The 22,528-nt window shown below is 43.9% G+C and overlaps 1 protein-coding gene across 1 annotated transcript in view; it reads right to left on the bottom strand.

Annotated features, from left to right (window-relative positions):
- Positions 1-11,655: 11,655 nt before the first annotated feature.
- serpinh2 (serine (or cysteine) peptidase inhibitor, clade H, member 2) overlaps positions 11,656-22,528 on the bottom strand; it is a gene marked incomplete at both ends in the record, with an annotated part of 153,035 nt that continues 142,162 nt past the window's right edge. Inside the window, one exon of the mRNA XM_080741499.1 lies at positions 11,656-11,964. Within this exon, the coding sequence (XP_080597625.1) occupies positions 11,656-11,964 (309 nt within the window). The remainder of the gene's footprint in view (positions 11,965-22,528) is intronic.

The raw sequence follows: 22,528 nt of genomic DNA, 5'->3' as shown, positions 1-22,528 counted from the left end.
CGTGTTGAGCAGTTAAACCTATTTGCTACGTACGTCTACAAAAACGTTCATATTTCAAAGATAAAGTGCTTACTGAAGTCTCACAGATGTCACAGTATGGTACGCTCAAGTAGAATTACCCGTATATTTCGTATTGCTTAATAAACAGCATTTTAATCCGATCAGACGTCATTTTCTGTTGTTTTTCAGCCAACGACCGATCGGATTAAAATGCTCCTCTTTAAATAATACGATCATTACGGGACATTCTGCTGGAGCGTACCCTATGGTGACATCCGTGAGCATTCACTAAGCAATTTATCTTTGTAATCTGACCGTTTGTGTAGACGTACGGAGCAAATTGGTTAAACTGCTCAACAGCAGATTGTGTTGAATTCACGGTTGGCGCAGCGTAGCGTCTTTACATTTAGCCCAATAATGCTAATCTACAAAGCAATAACTACAGTTTAAAACATACATAAACCACTTTAGCCCTATGTTATACCAAGGCTATTTGAAAATAGCCGATCTACAAGCTCACAACGCATTGCGGTGCGACGCGTTGTGAGCTTGTAGATCTGCTATTTTCAAACATTTTGTACTTTTACTTTGGTACTTTAAGTACATTTGGATACCAATACTTTTGTACTTTTACTCAAGTACATTTGTAATTCTGGACTTTTACTTGTAACAGAGTGATTCTACATTGCAGAATTGATACTTTTACTTAATTATAAAAATGTAGGTACTTTTTCCACCACTGTGTAAACGTTTGTGTTCTCATGCCAATAAAGCTTCTTTGAATTGAAGATTGAATTGAAGATTGCTCCCCATGTGGCGGAGTACACAATAATGGTAAATAAAGTAGCTACTCTAAAATAATCCATCCATCCATCCATCCATCTTCAACCGCTTATCCAGCATCGGGTCACTGGGGTAACAGTTCCAACTGAGATTTCTAGAGTTCCTTAATAATAATAATTAAAATAAACAATACTAATGATCATAATTGCGAGGTCGCCGTTACTATGAAAACCTCCACCGCCTGTCTGTCCGTCAGTCTGTCTGTCTGTCACGTCACATCCCACTCTTTTGCCCCTATCCATGTGAAATTTTCCACACACAATCCTTGTCTGCCAATCCACAACCTCCACCCTTCCAGGGACCCCCGCAGCTCCAGGGACCCCCGCCAAATTTTTTAAAACACATTTTTGAATACTGCTCCTACAGTTTTTGCCCTAAAATCACACAAATCGCTACACAGTATGTCTACACTTATCTCATCGACATGGATCTGTCCCATATAGCGCCACCATCAGGTCGATTTTTTAACACATTTTTGGACCTAAACCTTTTTTTTCTAAATTTTTTTTTTCAAACTTTTTTTTTTTTCAAAAAAATTGTTTTACAAACTTTTTTTTACACTAAAACGAGCACACAGATTTTATATTGACTGTGTCAATTCTTGTTTTTCTTCAGTTTCTTGCATTTCTGCTTCATTACGATAGAGAGAGTGAACAGAGAGAGAGAGAGAGAGAGAGAGAGAGGGAGGAAAGGCTGGTGAGAATGACATGCATTAAAGAGCCTGGGGTCACATTCAAACCTGGGCCAGCTGCAGGAAGGACTATTATAGCCTTATTTATGTGATATGAGCCACAATGTGTCTGTCATTTCTTCCCCTACACATTATACTCTACATATGTATATATATATATATATATATATATATATATATAAAAAGTTTTGTTTTGTTTTGTTTGTTTTTCCATTATGCAGACGTGGTACATCATTTGCATATTTTCCAATCAGTAGTGGTAATTACTTCTAATTCAGTTCTATTGTATAGGCCTATATATTCTTGTTTGGATATACAAGATGCAGGGGGGTTTGGTATCCATCCATTGTATGTTTTTTTTGCTTCGCATAACATACACAGTACAGTATGTGTATTAGATTAAATTGAGTTCCGTATCTGAAGAGGACTTGAGCAGGGATTATTATGGACAATGCAAACCGTATAACACCAGCCACCATTAAATCGCCAGCTTACAGAATTTCCGTTTTGGAATTTCAATCAAGAGAGAAAATTACATCCACACATCCAGCCACTGGCACTAAACTGCATGCTATAACAAATCAGACACAGAGACATACTATGCAATGCATTGTGAGCTTACATTATAGATCAGCTATTTCCCCTATTTGTGATACGAGGCAGTGCAGTAGGCCTATATAGGTTTTAAAACCATCACCTGACTGACAGAAACATTACATTGCATTACATTACATCATTGCATATACTATCCCTCCACTAAAGATGGAGGGTCTTTGTACCTGTTCCCTGTCAATGAATGAGTCCGAGCGCGCGCGTGCGTGCGTGCGTGCGTGCGTGCGTGCGTGCGTGCGTGTGTGTGTGTGCGCGTGTGTGTGTGCGTGCACTGTGTTGAGCTGAATAGAATTAAATGTGAAGGTGAGTCAGCAGGGAGGCAGTGAGTGGGAATGAGGTAGATTGATGTGCTCACAGCAAAACTCCCCCGGAGCCGTCATCAAGCCCCCCTCCATATGGAGGCTGCTGCTTTTATTGTGTGAAGCGTGTAGCTCTCCTATAGCAGTGGTTCTCAACCTGTGGGTCGGGACGTCCCCAAATTATTTTGGGGGGTCCCCAGATGATTAACTTAATGTGCAACATTGTTTTCTCACTCAACAGTAAACAAACCAACATAAAGTTTAAGTGTATAGAGACGGTATCTGCATATTTATAAAGTGACAATTTAAGGACCTTTTAACACATTGGCCGCCATTTTAACATTGACTGTTTGGCTCTCCTGCCATTTTGTTTAATGAAAAAATTTATAATTTTTTTTTATATTGACATTTTTCCTAAATTCTGTATTCTTTTGACAATGTCCTACAGTACCTGAAATGAAACAAGACAACCTCTAGTCTCACCAAAAAATAAAATAAATAAATAAAAAGCTTTTTTTCTATAGTTGCAGCCATCTCAAAATAGCCATTTTTGACCAAAATCCAGCTATAATTGAAATAACTGGAGATATTGACCTTTTTGTGATCGATCGCTTTTCAAGTGGATAATTCAGTTGATATTTGAATTTATGGCGTCAGGCACTTATCAGATAAGTGTACTAGTGTAATAAGTGTAATTGTGTAATAGGGCAATAACTGGAATAGTGTAATAGGGCTGTAATAGGTCACCTCTTGCCCTTAGGGCGTCATACTGACTTCACAGAAATAGAAATAAGCTTTTTACCTTTTATTCAACATTCAAGTGTTTTATTTTGCACAGATCACATTTTGACACACACACACACGCACGCACGCACGCACGCACGCACGCACACACACACACACACACACACACACACACACACACACACACACACACACACACACACACACACACACACTTATAACTTATAACTTTATATAAGGCAAGGCCTATGTCTATGTGTATAACTGTAAATATGTTCCCCATATTCAATTGTTTTTATTTATTTGTGGCACTTGCTTTGGCGATGTAAACGTAGCCTATGTTTTCTCATGCCAATAACGTTCCTTTGAATTGAATCGCTCTCATGCTCTGTTGATTGATGTGCGCAAACTGCTGGCTGCATGGCCTCAGTGGCCTGTAGAGAACTGATTGGGACAATTTGCCCTGCTTGTTGCTGATCCGTTCTGGGTCTATACCAGATGCGGAAACGTGTCTTGCATGTATCTGAGTGTTACATAACCGGATACAGTAGGCGGGCTTTAGAACAGAGCACACTCATTATAGTCTATGAGCACACTGCTGCGATGTGCGATCACGCTAGATGGTTCCAGGAGCGCTGCACGTTCTCTTCTCAGGCTGCGCGCTCGTGCACGGCGCGCCTCAAATGCACATGCCTGCATGCGCGCGCGCATCGCGCGTGCACAGCAGGGAAAACCTAGCGAAGCTAAACAGTAGGCCTACTTTGGAAACAGCTGCCAAATGATGATCGTCGCGTTTGCTTTTTCTTACTCGTTGAAACGATTATCGTGCTTGTGATGCGGCTGATGCGACGAGGCGTTGTGTGCTTGTAGATCTGCTATTTTCAGTACTTTTGTTACATGGAGTTATATGGACCTTCGACGCGACCCTTTCATCAGACTGGAATATTATCCACCAAAACAACAGTACGTTTAGGATGGAAACAGAGCTGCCAAATGATGATCGTCGCGTTTACTTTTCTTACTCGTTGGAGGACACTCGTGAAACGATCATCGCGCTTGGGATGAGGCGTTGTGTGCTTGTAAATCTGCTATTTTCACTACTTTTGTTGGAGTTATATGGGCGCGACGCGTCGCTTTTCTTCAGACCAGAAAAGCCTGACCGAGGACTTCGCCGGGGGGTATTTTCTCCTCTCCTCTCCCGCGAGCAGGGCTTGAAGATCGGATTGGTAGTCGAATGGACCGGCGCTGCATCAGGTGATTCTATGTGTTTGTACTGTAGTGGGTTGTTTGGCTCAGAGGCTGAGGATCTGTTCAAATGCTTCATTATTTTATACTTTTGCTATTGAAAAATAGCAGATCTACAAGCTTGCAGCGCGACACTCGTTGCCATGCTGTGAGCTTGTATATATCTATTTTTGAAATCCCCCTATGAAGACAATTCGCCGCAGTGAATCCTTGTACCCACTGGGTACAAGGATTCACTGCGGGCCCCCCATGAATTTTCTTCATAGGGGGATTTCAAAAATAGATATATACAAGCTCACAGCATGGCACCGAGTGTCGCGCTGCAAGCTTGTAGATCTGCTATTTTTCAATAGCAAAAGTATAAAATAATGAAGCCCCTTCCACCTTGGGCCCTAGTAAATCAGACTCAGTCCCACTTTTCCCTTGTGACGCTCCTGCTGATCTGATCTTCTGATCTTCGTTGTTGTGTGGCTGCCTGGGACATAATATTTTGTTGTCAAGACTTTGGGGGTTATGATGAAGCTGTGTGTTGTTGGCCAATGAGGCAGGTCATGGCTTTCCAAGTGAACATTTTACTGGATTTTGTTTGATTTGTGCAAAATGGTCTCAGATCCAGCTGCTCCGTTGTCGCTTCTGCCAGCCCCTTCACCAGGCATGTACACACATAGACATCAAAGGGGGCTTGAGCCCCTGCCCCTGAGGGCTGCATTCAATAGAATTGTCCACCAAAAGGCCCCTTTAGAAATGTCAGCCCCTGCCTCTCTAAATATTCTCTGCACATCCCTGCCCCACATCCTTCTACATGCGTGTGCCCAGTGTGTCGCTGATTGCACTCTGCGGGCTGCGCTCTGCCACGCTAAATGCATTCACTGTGGTTTATTGGGAGTTTTATTCATTTCTATTGAGATTTATACGTTATTACACTCTTGTTTTCAAACACACTTACTTTGATGAGTGATATCTTTGGTTCCTTATATGACAGAAAGCTCAAACTTTTTCACAGGCTGCAGAAGAATGTAATTAAACATTACATTATATAAAAGCAAATTCTCGGGACTATCGGGCCTGGCGGGGAGCGACATTGGAATTTTCTCGGGACTATCGGGGGAGGCGGTCAATGTGTTAATACTGTACTTCTAAAATGACAATTTAAACATTTGCCAAATTGACAAATATTAGAGGCAGAAATTGTGAAAATTGCAGATCTACATGCTCACAACGCCTTGCAACGCGAGACGTTGTGAGCATGTAGATTTGCTATTTTCACAATAAAACGGTGTTATACAAAATGTAATGCCTCAACTCCTAGTGCTCGTCAGGGTGGGGGGTCCCCAGTTAAAATATGATTATTTTGGGGGTCGTGGCCTGAAAAGGTTGAGAACCACTGCCCTATAGCACCCTTCACAACCGCATCACTGTTAGATAGAAAAGGAAGGAAACAAAAGTTAGAACTCTTATAATCCCACAGCGAGAATTCAATTCCAGCAATGCATCAGAATCATCTAACCACTTCCATTTATATGTTGAATATGCAAAAGTATAACAGATCACAGAACAGACCACAAGCTCACAACTTCTAAAGTTTGTACATCTGCTATTTTTGAGTTTTTTTTTAGTTATAACATAAATATTCTCTTCTGGGTCCCTGGCACAAAACATTTTCAAATGGGGGTCCGCGGCCGAATATATATCAATTTGGGGGTCCATATGGCACAAAAAAGTTTCACAACCAATGCACCAAGCAAGCTAAGGCCGACACCCCCCCCCCCCCCCCAAATGACTGGCGCAACATTGCATCATAGAGACTTTCTAAAGTGCGAGCTGCAAGATGGTGGGCAGCCATTTATACTTCGATAACAAAAGAAAAACGACACATTCTCAACCGAAAATATGTTTCTTTTCTTACTCAGAAAGAAACATACACTCACATTTCATGCAGTGCTCGCACACAGGCACACAAGAGCCAACATACGCGCACGCACGCGCACAGTTGCCAAGTAGACAGAGTGGAAGAGGACTGAATTAGCAATGAGGCAGCAGGGGCGTCACAAGTGGGACTGAGCGAAAAGCGTGGGACTGAGCTACTAGGGCCCAAGGTGGAGGGCCCTTAATTATTTTATACTTTAGCTATGGGGCTTTTAAGCCGTGACATCATTTTGTAGGCAGAGGAGAACTCTGCTCCCAGAGCATTTTCTGTCCCTCGCTATTTCAACAGATCCGAGACAAAAATAACGACTAAAGTGTAATTCTAACACTTTCCTTTCAACAACAAAGAGAACAAAAATGTGTAAATAGTAAAAATAGTAAAAAGATTTATTTATTTATTAAAATGATGCCATACTTAACAGCCCCATTGATAAATAGCAGATATACAAGCTCACAGCGCGGCACAGAGTGCCACGCTGCGAGCTTGTAGATCTGCTATTTTTGAAAAGTCGTGAAAATGTGTGCAAATCTTTGAATATAAGGTACTTTTAACTTATTTTTAACATTGTAACATTTGTAACTCAAATTTTGCTTCTGGGGGTTCCCTAGCCTTAATTCACATGAAAATATTTGAGCACCACTGACAGAAATATAGTTTTTTCCCAAAAAAAAAAGAAAAAATCTGATTTTCAAGATTTTTCAAAAATAGCTGATCTACAAGCTCGCAGCACGGCACTCGGTGCCGCGCGGTGAGCTTGTATATCTGCTATTCTTCAATAGTTAAAGCACAAAATGTGAGTGAATCCTGGTACCCAGGGCTCAGAATTTGGTGCGACACCCCTGAGCATGGGTTCTTTAATTTGGTGTGACACCCTGAGCATGGGTTCTTTACCGTAACAGACTGGAGGAATGTGGTGCATTAGCCGGGGCAGCCACTCGTCTCCAGGCACCACATTACAAAGAACCACAACGGCCCCGATTCGTGCTTAGTTATGGCCCGGTGTCGTGCAAACCCAAAACAGCAGATCAACAAGCTCAAAACGCCTCACGCTGGTGACGCGTTTTGAGCTTGTAGATCGGCTGTTTTCAGCACGGAACACTGGACCGTAACTAAGTGTAAATACCCCCTCAACGGGACAGATGTACCATGGCACACACATTTACACTTTTTTACCCGGCGAGAAAATTCAGCACATCCTTCCTCTTTCTGTTTGGTGCTCCAGACAGCCCCCAGCCTCTTGAAGTAATAACTGTGTGTGTGTGTGTGTGTGTGTGTGTGTGTGTGTGTGTGTGTGTGTGTGTGTGTGTGTGTGCGTGCGTGCGTGCGTGCGTGCTAAAGCACCCCTTGAAATCAGTCAGACTAGAGAGAAAAGTCTCCAACGTTTCAATAAAACATCGCAGCCAGACGCAAAGACACTTATTCTTTTTTAAGATTAATGGCAGCAAACTATTTCTTTCTTTTCTGTTCCATTTCTTTCATTTTATTTCTCAATAATTCATCTGTGAAAGAGGAAAGGGACAGACAACACACACACACACACACACACACACACACACACACACACACACACACACACACACACACACACACACACACACACACACAAAGACACACGCACAGACACACAGCTTGTTTGGTAGCCTTTGGGAAGTTAGTTTCGGGGGAAGTTGCGGACGGTGTCAGGCAAGGAAACTTTTCACGCCCCGGTGAGCCTTGCCATTTGCTGCCAGTCAAAATTCAATAACCAACGCTGGATCAGAGCTCTAAATCTACTTTCTCAGGCCCCCGAGGCCCAATGCCAGCCAATTTAGTTCTGGGTGGAAGTAAGAAATAGCCCTGTGCCCGGTGCCTATATCAGTGCTGTCAGGACGGGGAGAGAGTTGTAACTGCAGTAATCCACCAACGCTAGCATATTAAAAGTGCAGGAATGGGATGACTCATTGATATCGATTTTTTTTTTTTTTGGGGGGGGGGGGGGGGGGGGAGAGAGAGGGTGCTTATCCGGTGAAATCATGGTGCTCATCATTTCATTACTTCCAAGACAATATTCAACTGTAGTCATTTTAATGAATAAAACATATTAACCAACGTGTATGATAGAGTAGGTTAATACAATATGACTGGTACATGTGCAGTGGTTAGAGGAGGTCTCCCTACAGCCCTCCATTGAGACATGAAAGGGGAACTCACACCGGATGCGGAGGCGGGGCGGAAGCAGCGCGTCAAAACATACGGCCCCATTATTTTCAGTGAACTAACCCACACCGGTGGCGTCAGACGCGCGCAGCCACGGGTCTGCCGCGCCGATACGCCGCTGTTCTATTTTTCCAGCGTTGCCGCGCGGTGAACATGTTCTCCCATGGTTCTCCCCATCGGGGGAAATGGATATGCTGTGTGGCAGCGCACCGCATCCAGTTGGGGTTATTGCGCGGCACTTCACGCGCGTTGATACCGCGATGCGGCGCTGCGCAGCCGCCCGCGTCCAGTGTGTGCTCCCCTTTTTAGACCCTGGTGTCGGTGCCTTCTCCTGTGTGAGGGCCACTCGCAGTGACACACTTTCTCCTGGGGCCTTAGACTGAGTGTGTCTGAGTGTGTGTGTGTGTGTGTGTGTGTGTGTGTGTGTGTGTGTGATTCTTTAAACCAATCTGTATTATGTGTTACAATACAAATACAATTTAACTACTGTAGTACATCTCCAGTACTTACGGGTGGCCAACCGACTACATTGAGCCATTTAAACCCTTGTGTCAGGTTGCACAATGTCAATGAAGTCATTTGAAGCAGACGGCACAACGCATCGGACACTAGAAGCAGCGCAGTCTTTACTGTTGCACGGACATCATAGCAACTACAACTCCCTACAAGGAAAGACATTAAAACCTATACAGATTGTAGCGTTAAACCCTAGCACTAACTATCCTAGTGTCACACTCACCACACGGCGATAGCAACGTCTCTATAAACAAACGAGAATCAATGAAAGTTGTCCCTCGGTGTCACCGCGATCATAAGGTGGGCTCCGCTAAAAGTCAAGGTGAGGCGGTGCGTGAATGACGGGCTGCGTGACCACACGGCCCCCCCGGGCGCAGGCCAGGACCCCCATTGATCCCTGGCGGTATTAAGAGATTAAAAGGTTCCCCCGTCCCCTCTGTGTGGCTGACAGGCGTACTGACTCATTAGGGCCATTAGCATTAAGCAGGGCCATCAATAAGCACTGGGCTCAGCGATCAGTCTCCGCGAGACACGGCCCTGGGGACCCCCGTTGAGCACCCCGGCCAGCTCATCTGGACCGCCAGAGGCCAGCCACGCACCCTTGATCTGTCCCAACCGTCACCTCTATCACTTGCGCACACACAGGTGCACGCACGCACAGTCGCACACACACACTAGGGCTGCAAGAATCGATTATTTTCGTAGTGATTATTCTATCGATTACTTCTGCGAGCAATTAAATAATCAAGTGGGGTGTCGGGTTTTATTTCGATTTTTTATTGTTTTTATATCAAAGTAACACAAATTCAAATTTCTTATCGACTAAATGTGTGGGATTAATTGCAATACACACACACACACATATACACACGCACACACAAAGCTGGTACTGTTCACGCACAGTCACACACACAAAGCTGTCGTGTTGTTTTTCTGATAGGACAGATTCTGCTGGTTATTACTGTAGATGCCTTGCCGCTTGCTGTTCCAAGTGTTGACAGACTCTGTTTGTCAGCAAGTTACTGTTCGTCAGTGCACTCTTGTTTGCCAGTGTGTTCAATGTTGACTCGTCCGCCAGTGACTACTCTTCCGCTGTGTGCGTGTGTGTGTGTGCGTGCGTGTGTGTGTGTGTGCTTGCGCGTGAGGGAGGGAGAGAGAAGTGAAACAGAAGAAACCGGTGTCCCTTGTCAATGCCACGTCATCCGATGTTAGCATCGCCAGTATCTACAGTATGTCAAGTACGGTAGTGTCTTATACAATATTTCCATTGTGTGTGTGTTTGTGTGTGTGTGTGTGTGCGTGCACACGTAGAGCCCAGTGAGTACCGGTGAGTGTGGTACGACAGGGTGTCACGTATGACATGCCGACCACGGTGTGATGTGATCATCATCGTGTCATTGTCACGGTGGACGGCATCGCCCCCAGCCTGCGTACCAACACTGTGTCTTCTGATGCCTTGAGAGGTGTAACAGTACAGCGCATGAGGCAGCCAACCCACAGAGAAAACACAAGAATGCAGAGGGAGGTATACGAGAGATGGAGGCTGGCCTACAGCAGTGGTCCTCAAACTTTTTACATTTTAAGGACTAGCAGCCTTAGGCCAGTGGTTCCCAAACTGGGGGTCGGGACTTTGGGGACCAGGGGGATCCCCAAATTGTTTTTGGGGGTCCCCAGAGGATTAGCTCAATGTGAAACATTGTTTTTTCACTCAAGAGTAAACAAACAAACATACAGAAAAAGTGTATAGGGTATCTGCACATTCCAAATTTACAATATAATGGCCTTTAAGATCTTTTTAATACCAAATAGGCCAAATTGACAAATATTACATAAAAAAGAGGCAAACATTGTAAAAATAGAAAGAAAGAAAAAATAGACAAATTACAAGCTCACAATACCTTGCAGTGTGAATCAGGTTAATATAAAGGTCATCAATTCTAAGTGCTTGTTAGGGTTGGGGGGTCCCCAGTTCAAATATGATTATTTTGGTGTGGGGGTCGCGGCCTGAAAAGTTTGTGACCACTTGCCGTAGGCCACGGACCCCCATAACCAAATGGACCCTTACGGGTGCAATTGGTTCCAATTGTACACACACTCCCAAAGTCACTCCCAAAGTTAGACCAGTAAGTAAGGGTCCATTTGGTTCCTAACTATCAATCAGTTAGCCCAATGGTTCTCAACGTGGATTCCAGGGACTTTGTGGGGTCCTTTATGGGGGTCTAAATTGACCCATACAAGTCTGTAACTCTAACAGTGTACAAATGGAACCGTACACTGTCAGAGTTAAGGGGAGACCTTGAAATGTAAATGTTTGAGAAGCACTGAGTTAAGGTGGTTGCACACTGCTGCGTTTTTCGTTGCGAAATGCGTTTTTCAGGGCAAGGAGAGAGAGAGAGATAGAGAGAGCAAGGGACCGAGTGGTGCGCAAAACGGGTGGCAGTGTGCAAACGTGACTCACATAACGTGAGGTTGATTTTTTTATTCACGCGCTCCGAAATTCACTCGCAGCAGTGAAAAACGCAGCAGTGTGCAACCACCTTTAGCCCCTGAAACACCCAGCCAAGGACCCCTCCCATAGGGTCCTACAGCTCGTCGTGGAGGGCCTCCCCCTCGGCGTGGTCCAGGGCCCCCATCAGCAGCAGGGCCCCGCTGGTGTTGTCCCGGACCAGGACGATGAAGGGGTGGTCGGCATAGAACAGCTTGGGCCTCTCCACCAGGCTCTCGTCCTCCAGGCCGGCCGCTCCCTCCCCGGCCTCGGGGCCCAGCTCCAGGGAGGCCCAGTGGAGCACCGCCTCCAGGTGGAGCTTCTTCTTACTGGCCCCCGACACCCCCGAGAAGTCCGCCGTCTCCTGGGCCCAGGCGTCGCTCAGGCCCAGCGCAGACAGCTGCTCCTAGAGAGAAAACGAGAGTAGGGATGGCATGATAATCGTTATTGTGGTCAATTAACCAGTAGCTATGCCCCTCCCCTAAAAGCTTTTGTCCAATGCTAGCTTAGCAACCGGCAGCTTGCCAAGGCTGTTGCCAAGGCAAACCTTGGCAAGCAGGAAGTTATTCTAAGCTAGCATTGGACAAACGCTTTTTGGGAGGGGCATAGCTACTGGCTAATTGTGATAAAAACACAGATTTAGATGTGAAATAATCCTCCATCATGCACTAGTGGGATCAATTCACCTTTTATTTGCCAAGCTGCATATCCGGTACCATTTAAACCCTCTATAATTAATAAAACAGGCCTGGAAATAACGTACTTGATACAGTCTTTTTTTCACACCAAATCTCTTTGCCAAAAGAGAACGTTGTGAGCTTGTAGATCTGCTATTTTTTGGCAAAGATAAGGGATGTTGGACATATTTTGATTATCGCGATAATATCGTAAATCGCAATTTCTTTGGTCACAATAACCATGACATCCCTAAAAGAGAGAGGACGAGAAGGAACAACACACATTGACGGGAGTTTTGTTTACGTTGCAGACATAAGAGACTCAAATCAATTCCCTGACTACCCCCGCCATGCCATACATGTACTGTAATCAGAAGACTGTTCCTGTCTCATGATTCATTTAAGCCCTGTTTTGAAAATTGTCTTGTGAGCTTGTAGATTGTCTAAGTTCGGCGAGTGACTCCACTGTACAAAGTATTAATCAGGCTTCAGGAGAGACACTCCCCCTTGGGAGTGTTTGTGGACGGGCAGCTGCCAGGACGCCCGTCAATTATGCGGATAAAAATAAAGTATAAACAAACAGTGAGCGAGTGACAGCGAAAGCGTGATTTTGAAATGTCACGCAGGTGCGACATTGAGAAAGAAGTGGGAGTGACGCATGTCATCGCAACGCGTGCGAGCCATTAACATAACAATAAACACAGCCCCCTCGGACAAACAGTCAATCAATGAACTCCTCAAAAGGACAATTTCTCAGTGATGTTTGTTTACTTCATGACCCAAATGTGCCTCGGCGAGGAGGAGGAGGAGGAGGAAGAAGAACTTGACGGTTGCCCTTGCCGCGCGGCGGCGGAACAAAGCGCCGCAACAGGAAGCAGCGAATGAATAATTTAAAGAGCGACGCCACTGCGACCTCAGCGCCTCCATCGTTTCGCCTCCGTTATGAATTTCGCAGAAAGACGTCGCGGTGACAGGTACTTTATCCCGTGTGAGGGCCACTCTCTGTGACAGGCTTCTCCAGGGGCCACAGGTGAGAGATTGAGAGCCCGCTGTGTGTGTGTGTGTGTGTGTGTGTGTGTGTGTGTGTGTGTGTGTGTGTGTGTGTGTGTGTGTGTGTGTGTGTGTGTGTGTGTGTGTGGGAACCCGGGCCGAGGATAAAGAGGCAGGGCAAGACAAATGATCCAAGGTCTTGTTTTTCTCGCAATTTCTTCTCGCCCTTTTTTTGATTAGCTGTAGTTCAGCCGCGGCTGTAATTAGAGTTTTATCCCTGAAGCGCTGATGACGCATCTTGAAGAACTTCTAGAGGGGCTGACACGGCCTGCCATCATCAAGACTCATGGCCCGGTCGTGCTTGGATTTTTAAAACGCACCGAGGGCTGAGCATACTGTAGCAGTGCTTGGTTGTGTAAAACAGTTGGCGATCAGAGTGGGCTCCTTCCAGGAGGTCCCAAGCAAAATGATGAACAATTCGATCACTTTAACCCTATTTTTATACTAAAGATATTCCAAAATAGAAAATCTACACGTCGATCCGTGTGCTCGTAAAGCTGCTATTTCTGTTTTTTTTTTTTATTCCTTCACGTGAAAATGTTTGATAAGCACACTGAGGGAAAGCCACATTCGGATAGCTCACAGGAATAATAATAAAAAAATAAAATAAAATAAAATAAATCATACCTGGATGTGATATAGGGATGGGAGGTAATCGTTATTGTTTATCACGATAAAAAACGTCATACAGTGGACCTTATTTGGTTCTGTACTCGGACCACTCTGGATTTCTCAACGCATTGTGAGTTTGTAGATCTGCAGTTTTTGGCTGATGTTCCCCCCAGAACTTGGATGCTGGGGGCTAACAAAAGTGGCATTTTGAGAGTTTGAAACATATTTTGATTATCATTATTCGCAACTATTTCGGCCACAATAACCGTGATATGAAATGTCCCTATCGTTCAATCCCTACTAAGACAGGGGTCTTCAACAGGGGGTCCGGGACCCCTAGGGGGTCCTCAAAGTTACTATAGGGGGTCCTCCAAATCTTCCAATCCTTTTTATATTTACAACTTGAACCCTAGTGTCCATTCTGAGAACTGTAGCCAAAAATAGCCGATCTACAAGCTCACAACGCCTCGCGCTTCATCTCTCTCTCTCAACTAAGGGCCGGGTCCCCCTGGCCTGCACTAAGAAAGAAAGAAAGAAAGAAAGAAAGAAAGAAAGAAAGAAAGAACTAAGAAACTCAGAACTCAGAACTGGATGTGAGCCCACATGATGGTGAGTTAATAGACTGGATCATGTCATCTCTGCGTCACCCTGACCCCACATGAAAGAAGCAGAGAGAGATAATGTACAATCTGAGGCATCATCTCATCATCACACCATCACGCACACAGACTCGACACGCGTCGCCCCTCCTGCTCTAATGCACTTCTATTGTCCTCATCCATTATTCCTCCAGTCCTCCTCTCTCCCAACACTTCATCACTGTCTTCCTCCGCTGCTCCGCCACCTCGCCGCCAAAGCCCATCCCTCATCCCCACCCGCACGCCTCTCTCTGTTCTACTCCATCCTCTGCTCCGCTGGACTGGGAAGTAGAACTTAAGTGCATTTACTCTTCACCTGTTTTTTTTTTTTTTTTTCACCCATTAAGACATGAGGCCGATTCTACTTAATGCCTTCTAAATCAGTAGTTATTGTAATGTGTCCGTGCCCCCAAGGACCCCCGAAATGATATGTATTTGGCCACGGACCCCTATCTGAATTTTTTTTATACCATGTTTTGTACCAGGTAAAAATCTGTGTCAAACCATAAACAGGATTGTGTCAAAGGTCGTGTCAAACCTAGACACAGGATCTACTAGAAATACAGTCACAACCACCCGAAGTTATATTGTATGTGTGGACATAATAACATTCACTAAACAAAAGTTACATAACATAATTCTACTCCACGACATCTCTGAGGCAGATATTGTACTTTTTAGGCCTACTCAACTACAATTATTTGACAGCGTTAGTTAATAGTTAATTTGCATTTAGATTCCCAATACAATAACCACAATCAAGCCATATATATTATACTTTGGCTACCGTTAATTTCAAAAAGGTCACTTTACTTTATAGTATATTTAAATATACTTTAAGTATATTTGGATGCCAATGCTTTTGCACTTTTACTCAAAAGTAAAGTTTTCACCACAAGATTTTTTTTACTTGTAACAGAGTATTTTCATATTGTGGTATTAGGGTTAGGGTTTACACAAAGTAAAAGTAGTACTAGTGCTTAAAGGGCAATTCCAGGCTAAACCATATTCCCCCCTTAATTTGCTTTTAACATGATTCTTCCTACCTGGTTTGGTTTCTCACTGCGAAAATGCGGCTAAATATACAAAGACAAAAGCGCATTTTTTCCCCGTTCCAAAGTTACTTTGTTCTTCATGAATCATCTTTTTATAGTTTTAAGAGACAAATTAACGTGCTGTTAGATCCACCACGCTGTGTTTACTTTTCACAGAGCTTAGGCGATTTCCGGTTACTACGCTTTTAGTGCAACTTACGCATCTACATAACGTAGGTACGTAACTAAAGGTATTCTAGAAGCTTACTACACTAGAAGCGTAAGTTAACCAGAAATCGCCTAAGCTCTGTGGAAAGTAAACACAGCCGTCTGCTCATCGATTAATGCAAGTGGTGGATCTAACAGCACATCGATTCGTCTCTTGGAACTATAAAAAGAAGATTCATGAAGAAAAAAGTAACTTTGGAACGGGAAAGGTTTGCGCTTTTGTCTGTGTATATTTAGCCGCATTTCCGCTGTGTAGATGGGGTCGGTGTTGGGTTAAAACCATTTTAATATCTATTATATTTAAAACACCAACTTCAGTGTTACAAGTGACAAGGTTATTTTGTTTTGATCTGATAACTAATGCACGAGACGAGAATCTGCCCCACTCCAGGGACAGAGAGATTGACCAGCGAAATGTCAAAGTGTCCAGGACACTGGATAATGAAAAGCCAAAACATTCTACATCCTTGGCTTCTGAGTCCACGAGACTCAGTCACAACAACATCTGATATCCATGTTATGTTTAATTGTCCAATCATAATGTGACTAATGTATTTTATGCTGTACACATTCAACTATATATGTGAAATGATTATGCCTTGTACTCAGAGAGCTACGATGGGTGAAAAATGCTCTACTGTACTTGCTGTACAGTACTTTGAACTCTGACTATATTTTCAATATAACTTATCAAAAAACGCATATTCCCCGGTGTGGTCTCCCTTTATTGTGTCTTCAAATCAATATGGGATATTCATTGACTCTGACAAACTGTGGTTTTACTCTGTGGGTGGAAACGTCTTCTGGAGAAGGAATATACAAATATGGGAATTAAACCAAAATCCCATCAGTCGGGACGACTCGGGAGATCTATGAAGAGGGGCGACAATAACAGAAATCCACCAAACCACAAATTAAGGGGGGAATATGGTTTAGCCTGGAATTGCCCTTTAAGTGGTAGGCTACTTCTTCCACAACTGCATCCTCTGCCTTCGCCACCTCTCCTCCGCCAAACCCCAATCCCTCATCCGCTACCGCACCGTCCGCACGCCTCTCTACTCTATCCTCTCTCTCTCCCTCTGTCGCCTCCCGTTCCTAAGTCGCTTTTTTCCTCTTCCCTGCCTCATCCCTCTCTTGCTCTGTCACCCCCTCCCCACCCCTCCACCCCCCCAACCCTTCAGGTATATACAGTACATCACACCCCGAAGCCCCTCTATCTCCATCGGCGATCATTTCAAGGTTTTTCACTTCTTATCTAACCGGAGGAACCTGAAATAGATTTCGCCCCGGTGAATTCCTCAAATCTCTGAAGACAAATGTGTGTGAGGAGGAAAGCAGCCACCCCGCTTTTTCTCTCTCTCTCACACACGCGCACACGCACGCACGCACACACACACACACACACACACACACACACACACACACACACACACACACACACACACACACACACACACACACACACACACACACACACACACACACACACACACACACACACACACACACACACACACATTTTTACACTTTCCAGCTAAGATCAGACCTCAAATGCCTAATTTAGGTTCTGTTTCCGCGCGCCAAAAACGGCACAGAAAACGGCACGTTGTGAACTTGTAGATCTGCTATTTTCGGGTGTGAGACTCCCGCCGTACGATGAAGTATATATCGGGGCTTAAGCTGCACATTAGCCGAACGCTAACATGGAACCAGCGCCGCGCCGCGGAAATCCTGTCAGCAGCCATTACAGTCACACGTAACGTAACATCAGCGGTCGGTGCACTACTAGCTGCTGAACTATAGTTTATAAATAGAATTTAACAAGTTCCTCCCTGACCTAAACCTCCCTCTGCGCCTGTGCCTCCCTCCGTCCGCAAGGCTCACTCAGCTACTCGGGGTGAGGGAGGGGTGGTGAAAAAAATAAAAATAAAAAAAAGCTCTGGGTTATTTTTTCTAAATAATTGAGTGTTTAACGCATTAAGTGGTTAAATTTTTTTTTATTTGAACCTCTTTAACCATTATGTTATACTTTGGCTATAAATGAATAGCAGATATACAAGTGCTATGAGCTTGAATATTTGCTATTCTTGAAAAATCTTGAGAATTTGTGCAAATCTTTGAAAGTCTCTATATACAATTTTTAAAGCGAATATTTTAAATCAAATCCTTGCTTCTGGGGGGTCCCTGGAACAAAATATTTTGAGATGGGCGTCGGCGTACAAATATGTATAATTGTGTAAGTCCTTGACATGAAAAGGTTTGAGAACCACTGATATATAGCAACATTTATTTTTTTATTTTTTTGGTAAAAATGTTTAGAATCGGCCTCAGGTCTAAATGCATTAAATGAAAAAAAGGAAGGAAATAAAAAGAGCTCTGGGTACATTTTTCTAATCAATTGAGTGTTTAAAAATGGAGGACCCCCCATGGTGGTATAGAGGTCAGGCTACTACAGTACAGTAAGGAGCCTTGGACGGAGGCCCCATGCAGGCTAAGGGAAGGTGGGGCATCGCGGCACTGTGTGGGAGGGTGGAGGGGCCGGGGTGACGGGGACATAAAAGCCTCAGGGAGGTGGTCTTTGGCTGGCCTTTATCTCTCTCTGTCCCTTTCCCTCCTCCCCTCCCTCCCTCCCTCCGTAGCGCTGCATGCATCTCAGATGCTACGGCGCTGCTGGGTGCGACTGCTGATGCCCTGCATCGATCAGCCATTCGTCTGCCGGCGAGCGAACAAGCGATACGGACACTGTCAGGCTGGGAGAGAGAGAGAGAGAGAGAGAGAGTACAGTGGAGTCTTCCAATCAGGCCTGGTGTGGCGTAAAGTGACTAAGTACATTTACTCAAGTACTGTACTTTTGTAATTTTTAGGTACTTTTTACTTTACTGGAGTATTTACAATTTGCAATACTTTATACTTCTACTCCACTACATCTCAGAGGCAAATATTGTACTTTTACTCCACTAAAATTATTTGAAAACTTTAGTTACTAGTTACTTTGCATATAAACTTTATAATATATTAACCACCTTAGCCCTATTCTATATATACAGTAGGCTATTTGCCAATCTTTGTGTCCGGGTAGCTCAGTCGGTAGAGCTCTCGCCTTTGGACCACAAGGTCATGGGAATGATCCTGGGCACCGCCAACTCAGCATACGAGTAGCGTGGCAAGTCGTGCAGCAAGTACTGAGAGCTGATGGTAGGTGTGGCGCTCCGCCCAGTGGTGTAGCCAAGGGTGGGCCTAGGCCCACCCATTTCGTTTTTGTGCCCGCCCAAAAATAACTAAAACATTTGCAGCACGGTGCGGCGATGCGCGGCGATGCACGGCTATCTAGGAAGCAAAGAAAGACACCACAGTTTGATTTGATCATAGCTTAGTCAATTATGAAGCGATTTCTAAAATTAAAACGTCTCCATATTGATGTCCCTGTAAATATTGAAATGTTTGCTATTTTAAAATAGACGATGTAAAAGCTCACATGTGCCCACCCAGTGTGTCAGGCCTAGCCAGTTGGTAAATCCTGGCTACGCCCCTGGCTCCACCTCAGCAATCCATCTCCCATGGGGTATAGCACATTGTAACGGGGACAGACTCCTGCGTGTTACCGGCTGATACCGACAATAAGACACTCCCGACCTACTGTATACTTGATCTACAAGCTCACTTTCTGAGCTTATAGATCTGCTATTTTCAAACATTTTACTACTTTTACTTATGGTACGTTTATTTTGGTTTGGCAAACTTTTTGTACTTTTACTCAAGTAACATTTTGAACACAAGTCCTTTCACTTGTAACAGAGTATTTTCGTATTGTGGAATCGCTACTTTTAAAATATCAGAGTACTTCTTCCACCACTGGCGTACCATGGCAACAAGTCTCTGGTGTGCGGCGCTCCATATTGCATTTAATTAGTCCGATGATTGAGCAGGGCTTGAGTAGCTTGTTGGACGTGTAGGCTGGATGATGGGGGTTAAAAGGAGAGATGTCTCCGGAGAGCCGGGAAATGTTTCATCTGCATCTCCGTGGAATGGCGGGCGGCGGTGGGGTGTCTTTTATTTTAAAGGGAGAGAGCACATCTTTCTGTCGGCGCTGCGTGTCTGGCACTAGAAGACGAGCCGAGTGAGAAGAAACGGCGGTTTTGAGATCCGTATTATCGCGGAATTGCGACGTCTCCACGTATCGACTTGATGCCTGTCTGTATGTCGTCACTGTCGGGCTGAAACCAATTACTGTATCTGCAATTTCTCCATATTCTAGCTTTTTGTGTTATTTCCAAAAATGAATGTCCTACTTCAGGGGTAGGAAACCTTAGGCACGGGTGCCAACATGTTGGCACAGGGGAGGTTGATCACTGGCAGAAGTGTGAGAGGATTTATATTTTAAAATCAAATATATTTTTTACATTTTACATTAAATGAAGTCTAATTTACAGCAAATGACATCGTGCACGTAATTCTACATTCATTAACATTCTGAACTTTGACTGGGGAGGGAGTCGAGGAGTCTAATGATCATTATAACAATGTCCTGCCATTAAAAATATGTCCAAATCTTTGATGGCGTGTCATTAAAACTTGTTGACATGACACAATGTCTATCTAGAAAAAAAAAATATGGCACTTAATTTCCAAAATGTTGCTGACCCCTGCCCTACTTGATCACACTACACGACTACAGCATGTCACAAAAGCAAAAAAAGTAGCAGAAAGGCAATTCGAGCTTGTAGATATGACACTTTTGATTCTTTTGAATCCTGAAAAGTAACAGTTTTTGACATCATGACTTTGCCACCTCTAATCTTATTTCTTTGACATAACTTGACCCGTTTTCCTTGTTTTCATACATTTTTCATCTGTTCTTTTCCCCTTCCTTAATGAACTTCAAATGTTGGGAGCTTGTACGACAACGAATTTCACACACATTTTCACACCAGTAAGTAGTTGATCTACGAGCCTCAGCTAGCTGAAGACAAAAGAGGATGAGTAAGTGAACAGACAGTCGTCTCGTTCCTGTGCCCTTTTAGCTCTTCCCAACCTCTCCCCATAGTATTGGAGCTTTGCTATCTGGGCAGAAACCCTCCTTTTTAATATATATGTTTTCTTTGTAAATTGATACCCTACTTAATCATACAAGCGTGTCGAACAGAAGTAAGGAAAATATCCGATCTAGCTTGTAGATCTGCAATTTTCACCTTTTTTATATAAAAATACATGAATTGGACATACAAGGTTCTCCACCCGACAGCAACAATAGTTGTCCTTATAAGCCCTCTCTCTGTGTGTGTGTCTACGTGTGATCCATCAGAGTGGCACCACATCGACAACACCGCAGTAACATGAGACGCAATGTCTGCCTTTTCCTCTCTCACCCTGAGTGGTGGAAAAAATACTACATTTCTTTACTTAAGTAAAAGTATCATGGAATGTAGAAACACTCTGTCAGGCCACGGTCACACCGCACTTTTATTCTACCTACAATATGAGGGCTGATTCTGCCAATGCATTTCAATGGGAATAGAACGGTTTGCTGCCATTTGCGGATTTTTGAAGAACAAAAACAAAAACCAGTGCCGTAGAATGGAGAGTTTTGCCACCTACGTTCACTTTATGGGGCGAGTCCAATGGCGGCTCATGGGGAGCTTCTAAAGTGACAAATCGCGAGAATTGGTTAGAAAGCAATAGCAACTGACAGTCTCACGATAACAGAGTACATGCCTTTCATTTTGCCTTACTTTCAGCTGCCACTCGGTGGTGCTATTGTGCATGTTAACAACGTTATGGCGACGCTTTGATTAGCCAGTGATCTTAAACCACGTTATTTTACATAGTTTTTTGGCAATAGTGTAAAGTAAATATTAAAGAGACTTTGGTTATCCCTGTACAATACTTTAAAATGGTTGTAATGTCGCTTGTCACTTTAGAGCTGAAACATGGGTCACGTGACGCAGTTCATTTTCTGACCCCTCGGTGGCACCACTCTCTCTCTCAAGTCACTCTGACAAAAACGATCCACTGAAAAGCATTGGCAGAATCAACCCTCATAGGTAGAATCATAGTGTGGCGTGACCGTGCCCTTATAAGTAAAAGTCCGGCAATCAACATTGCCGGGGGCTACCAGACAAAAAAAAATTATAATCATGGTTGACCGGTTAACTGGGCAGCGTAGGGTAGTTTGACAAAAGTTGCATTGCTACATTTTCAGTGACACATCAACAGGGAGCACAACATTTGTTTTGAATGCAGTTTGTCCATTACATGCCACCTCCTTTCCATTTGTAGCTACTGTACTTCTGAGTTTTGAGTGGTTTTGGTCCATCAAATCAAAGAAAGAATTCTACTTCTCATCCATTAGTTTTTACACCGTAATGCGTTTCACATGATGACTCATATGTCATGATGCACCAACTCCCAAATATTGGTTCATGAAACACGTCATAAGATCCTGTGCCCTTATCAGCCAGGTACTCAAATATAAAGACCTTTCATTCATACAAACATAAAAACACTTCAGAACCATGTCATCCTGCCCCTCACTACGCTTCCATGTCAGGGACCCGCACACAGAACATAATTGAAATGCATCTTTCCTGTTTTCTCAAATTGAAAATCAAAGCCTGTGCACTAAAAAGGTCTGGCACATGTGTAAATGTACAGTATGATGCAGTCAGTAATGACTGCATGGTCCAGACCAGTAGCCTAACTATACTGTGCAATGGACATACTTTTATACTATA

This window comes from Nannobrachium achirus (assembly GCF_963921795.1).
Source record: "Nannobrachium achirus genome assembly, chromosome: 14".
Lineage (NCBI taxonomy): Eukaryota > Metazoa > Chordata > Actinopteri > Myctophiformes > Myctophidae > Nannobrachium > Nannobrachium achirus.
The sequence above is the reverse complement of the archived record's forward strand: the minus strand, read 5'-3'. Positions and strand labels throughout refer to the sequence as shown.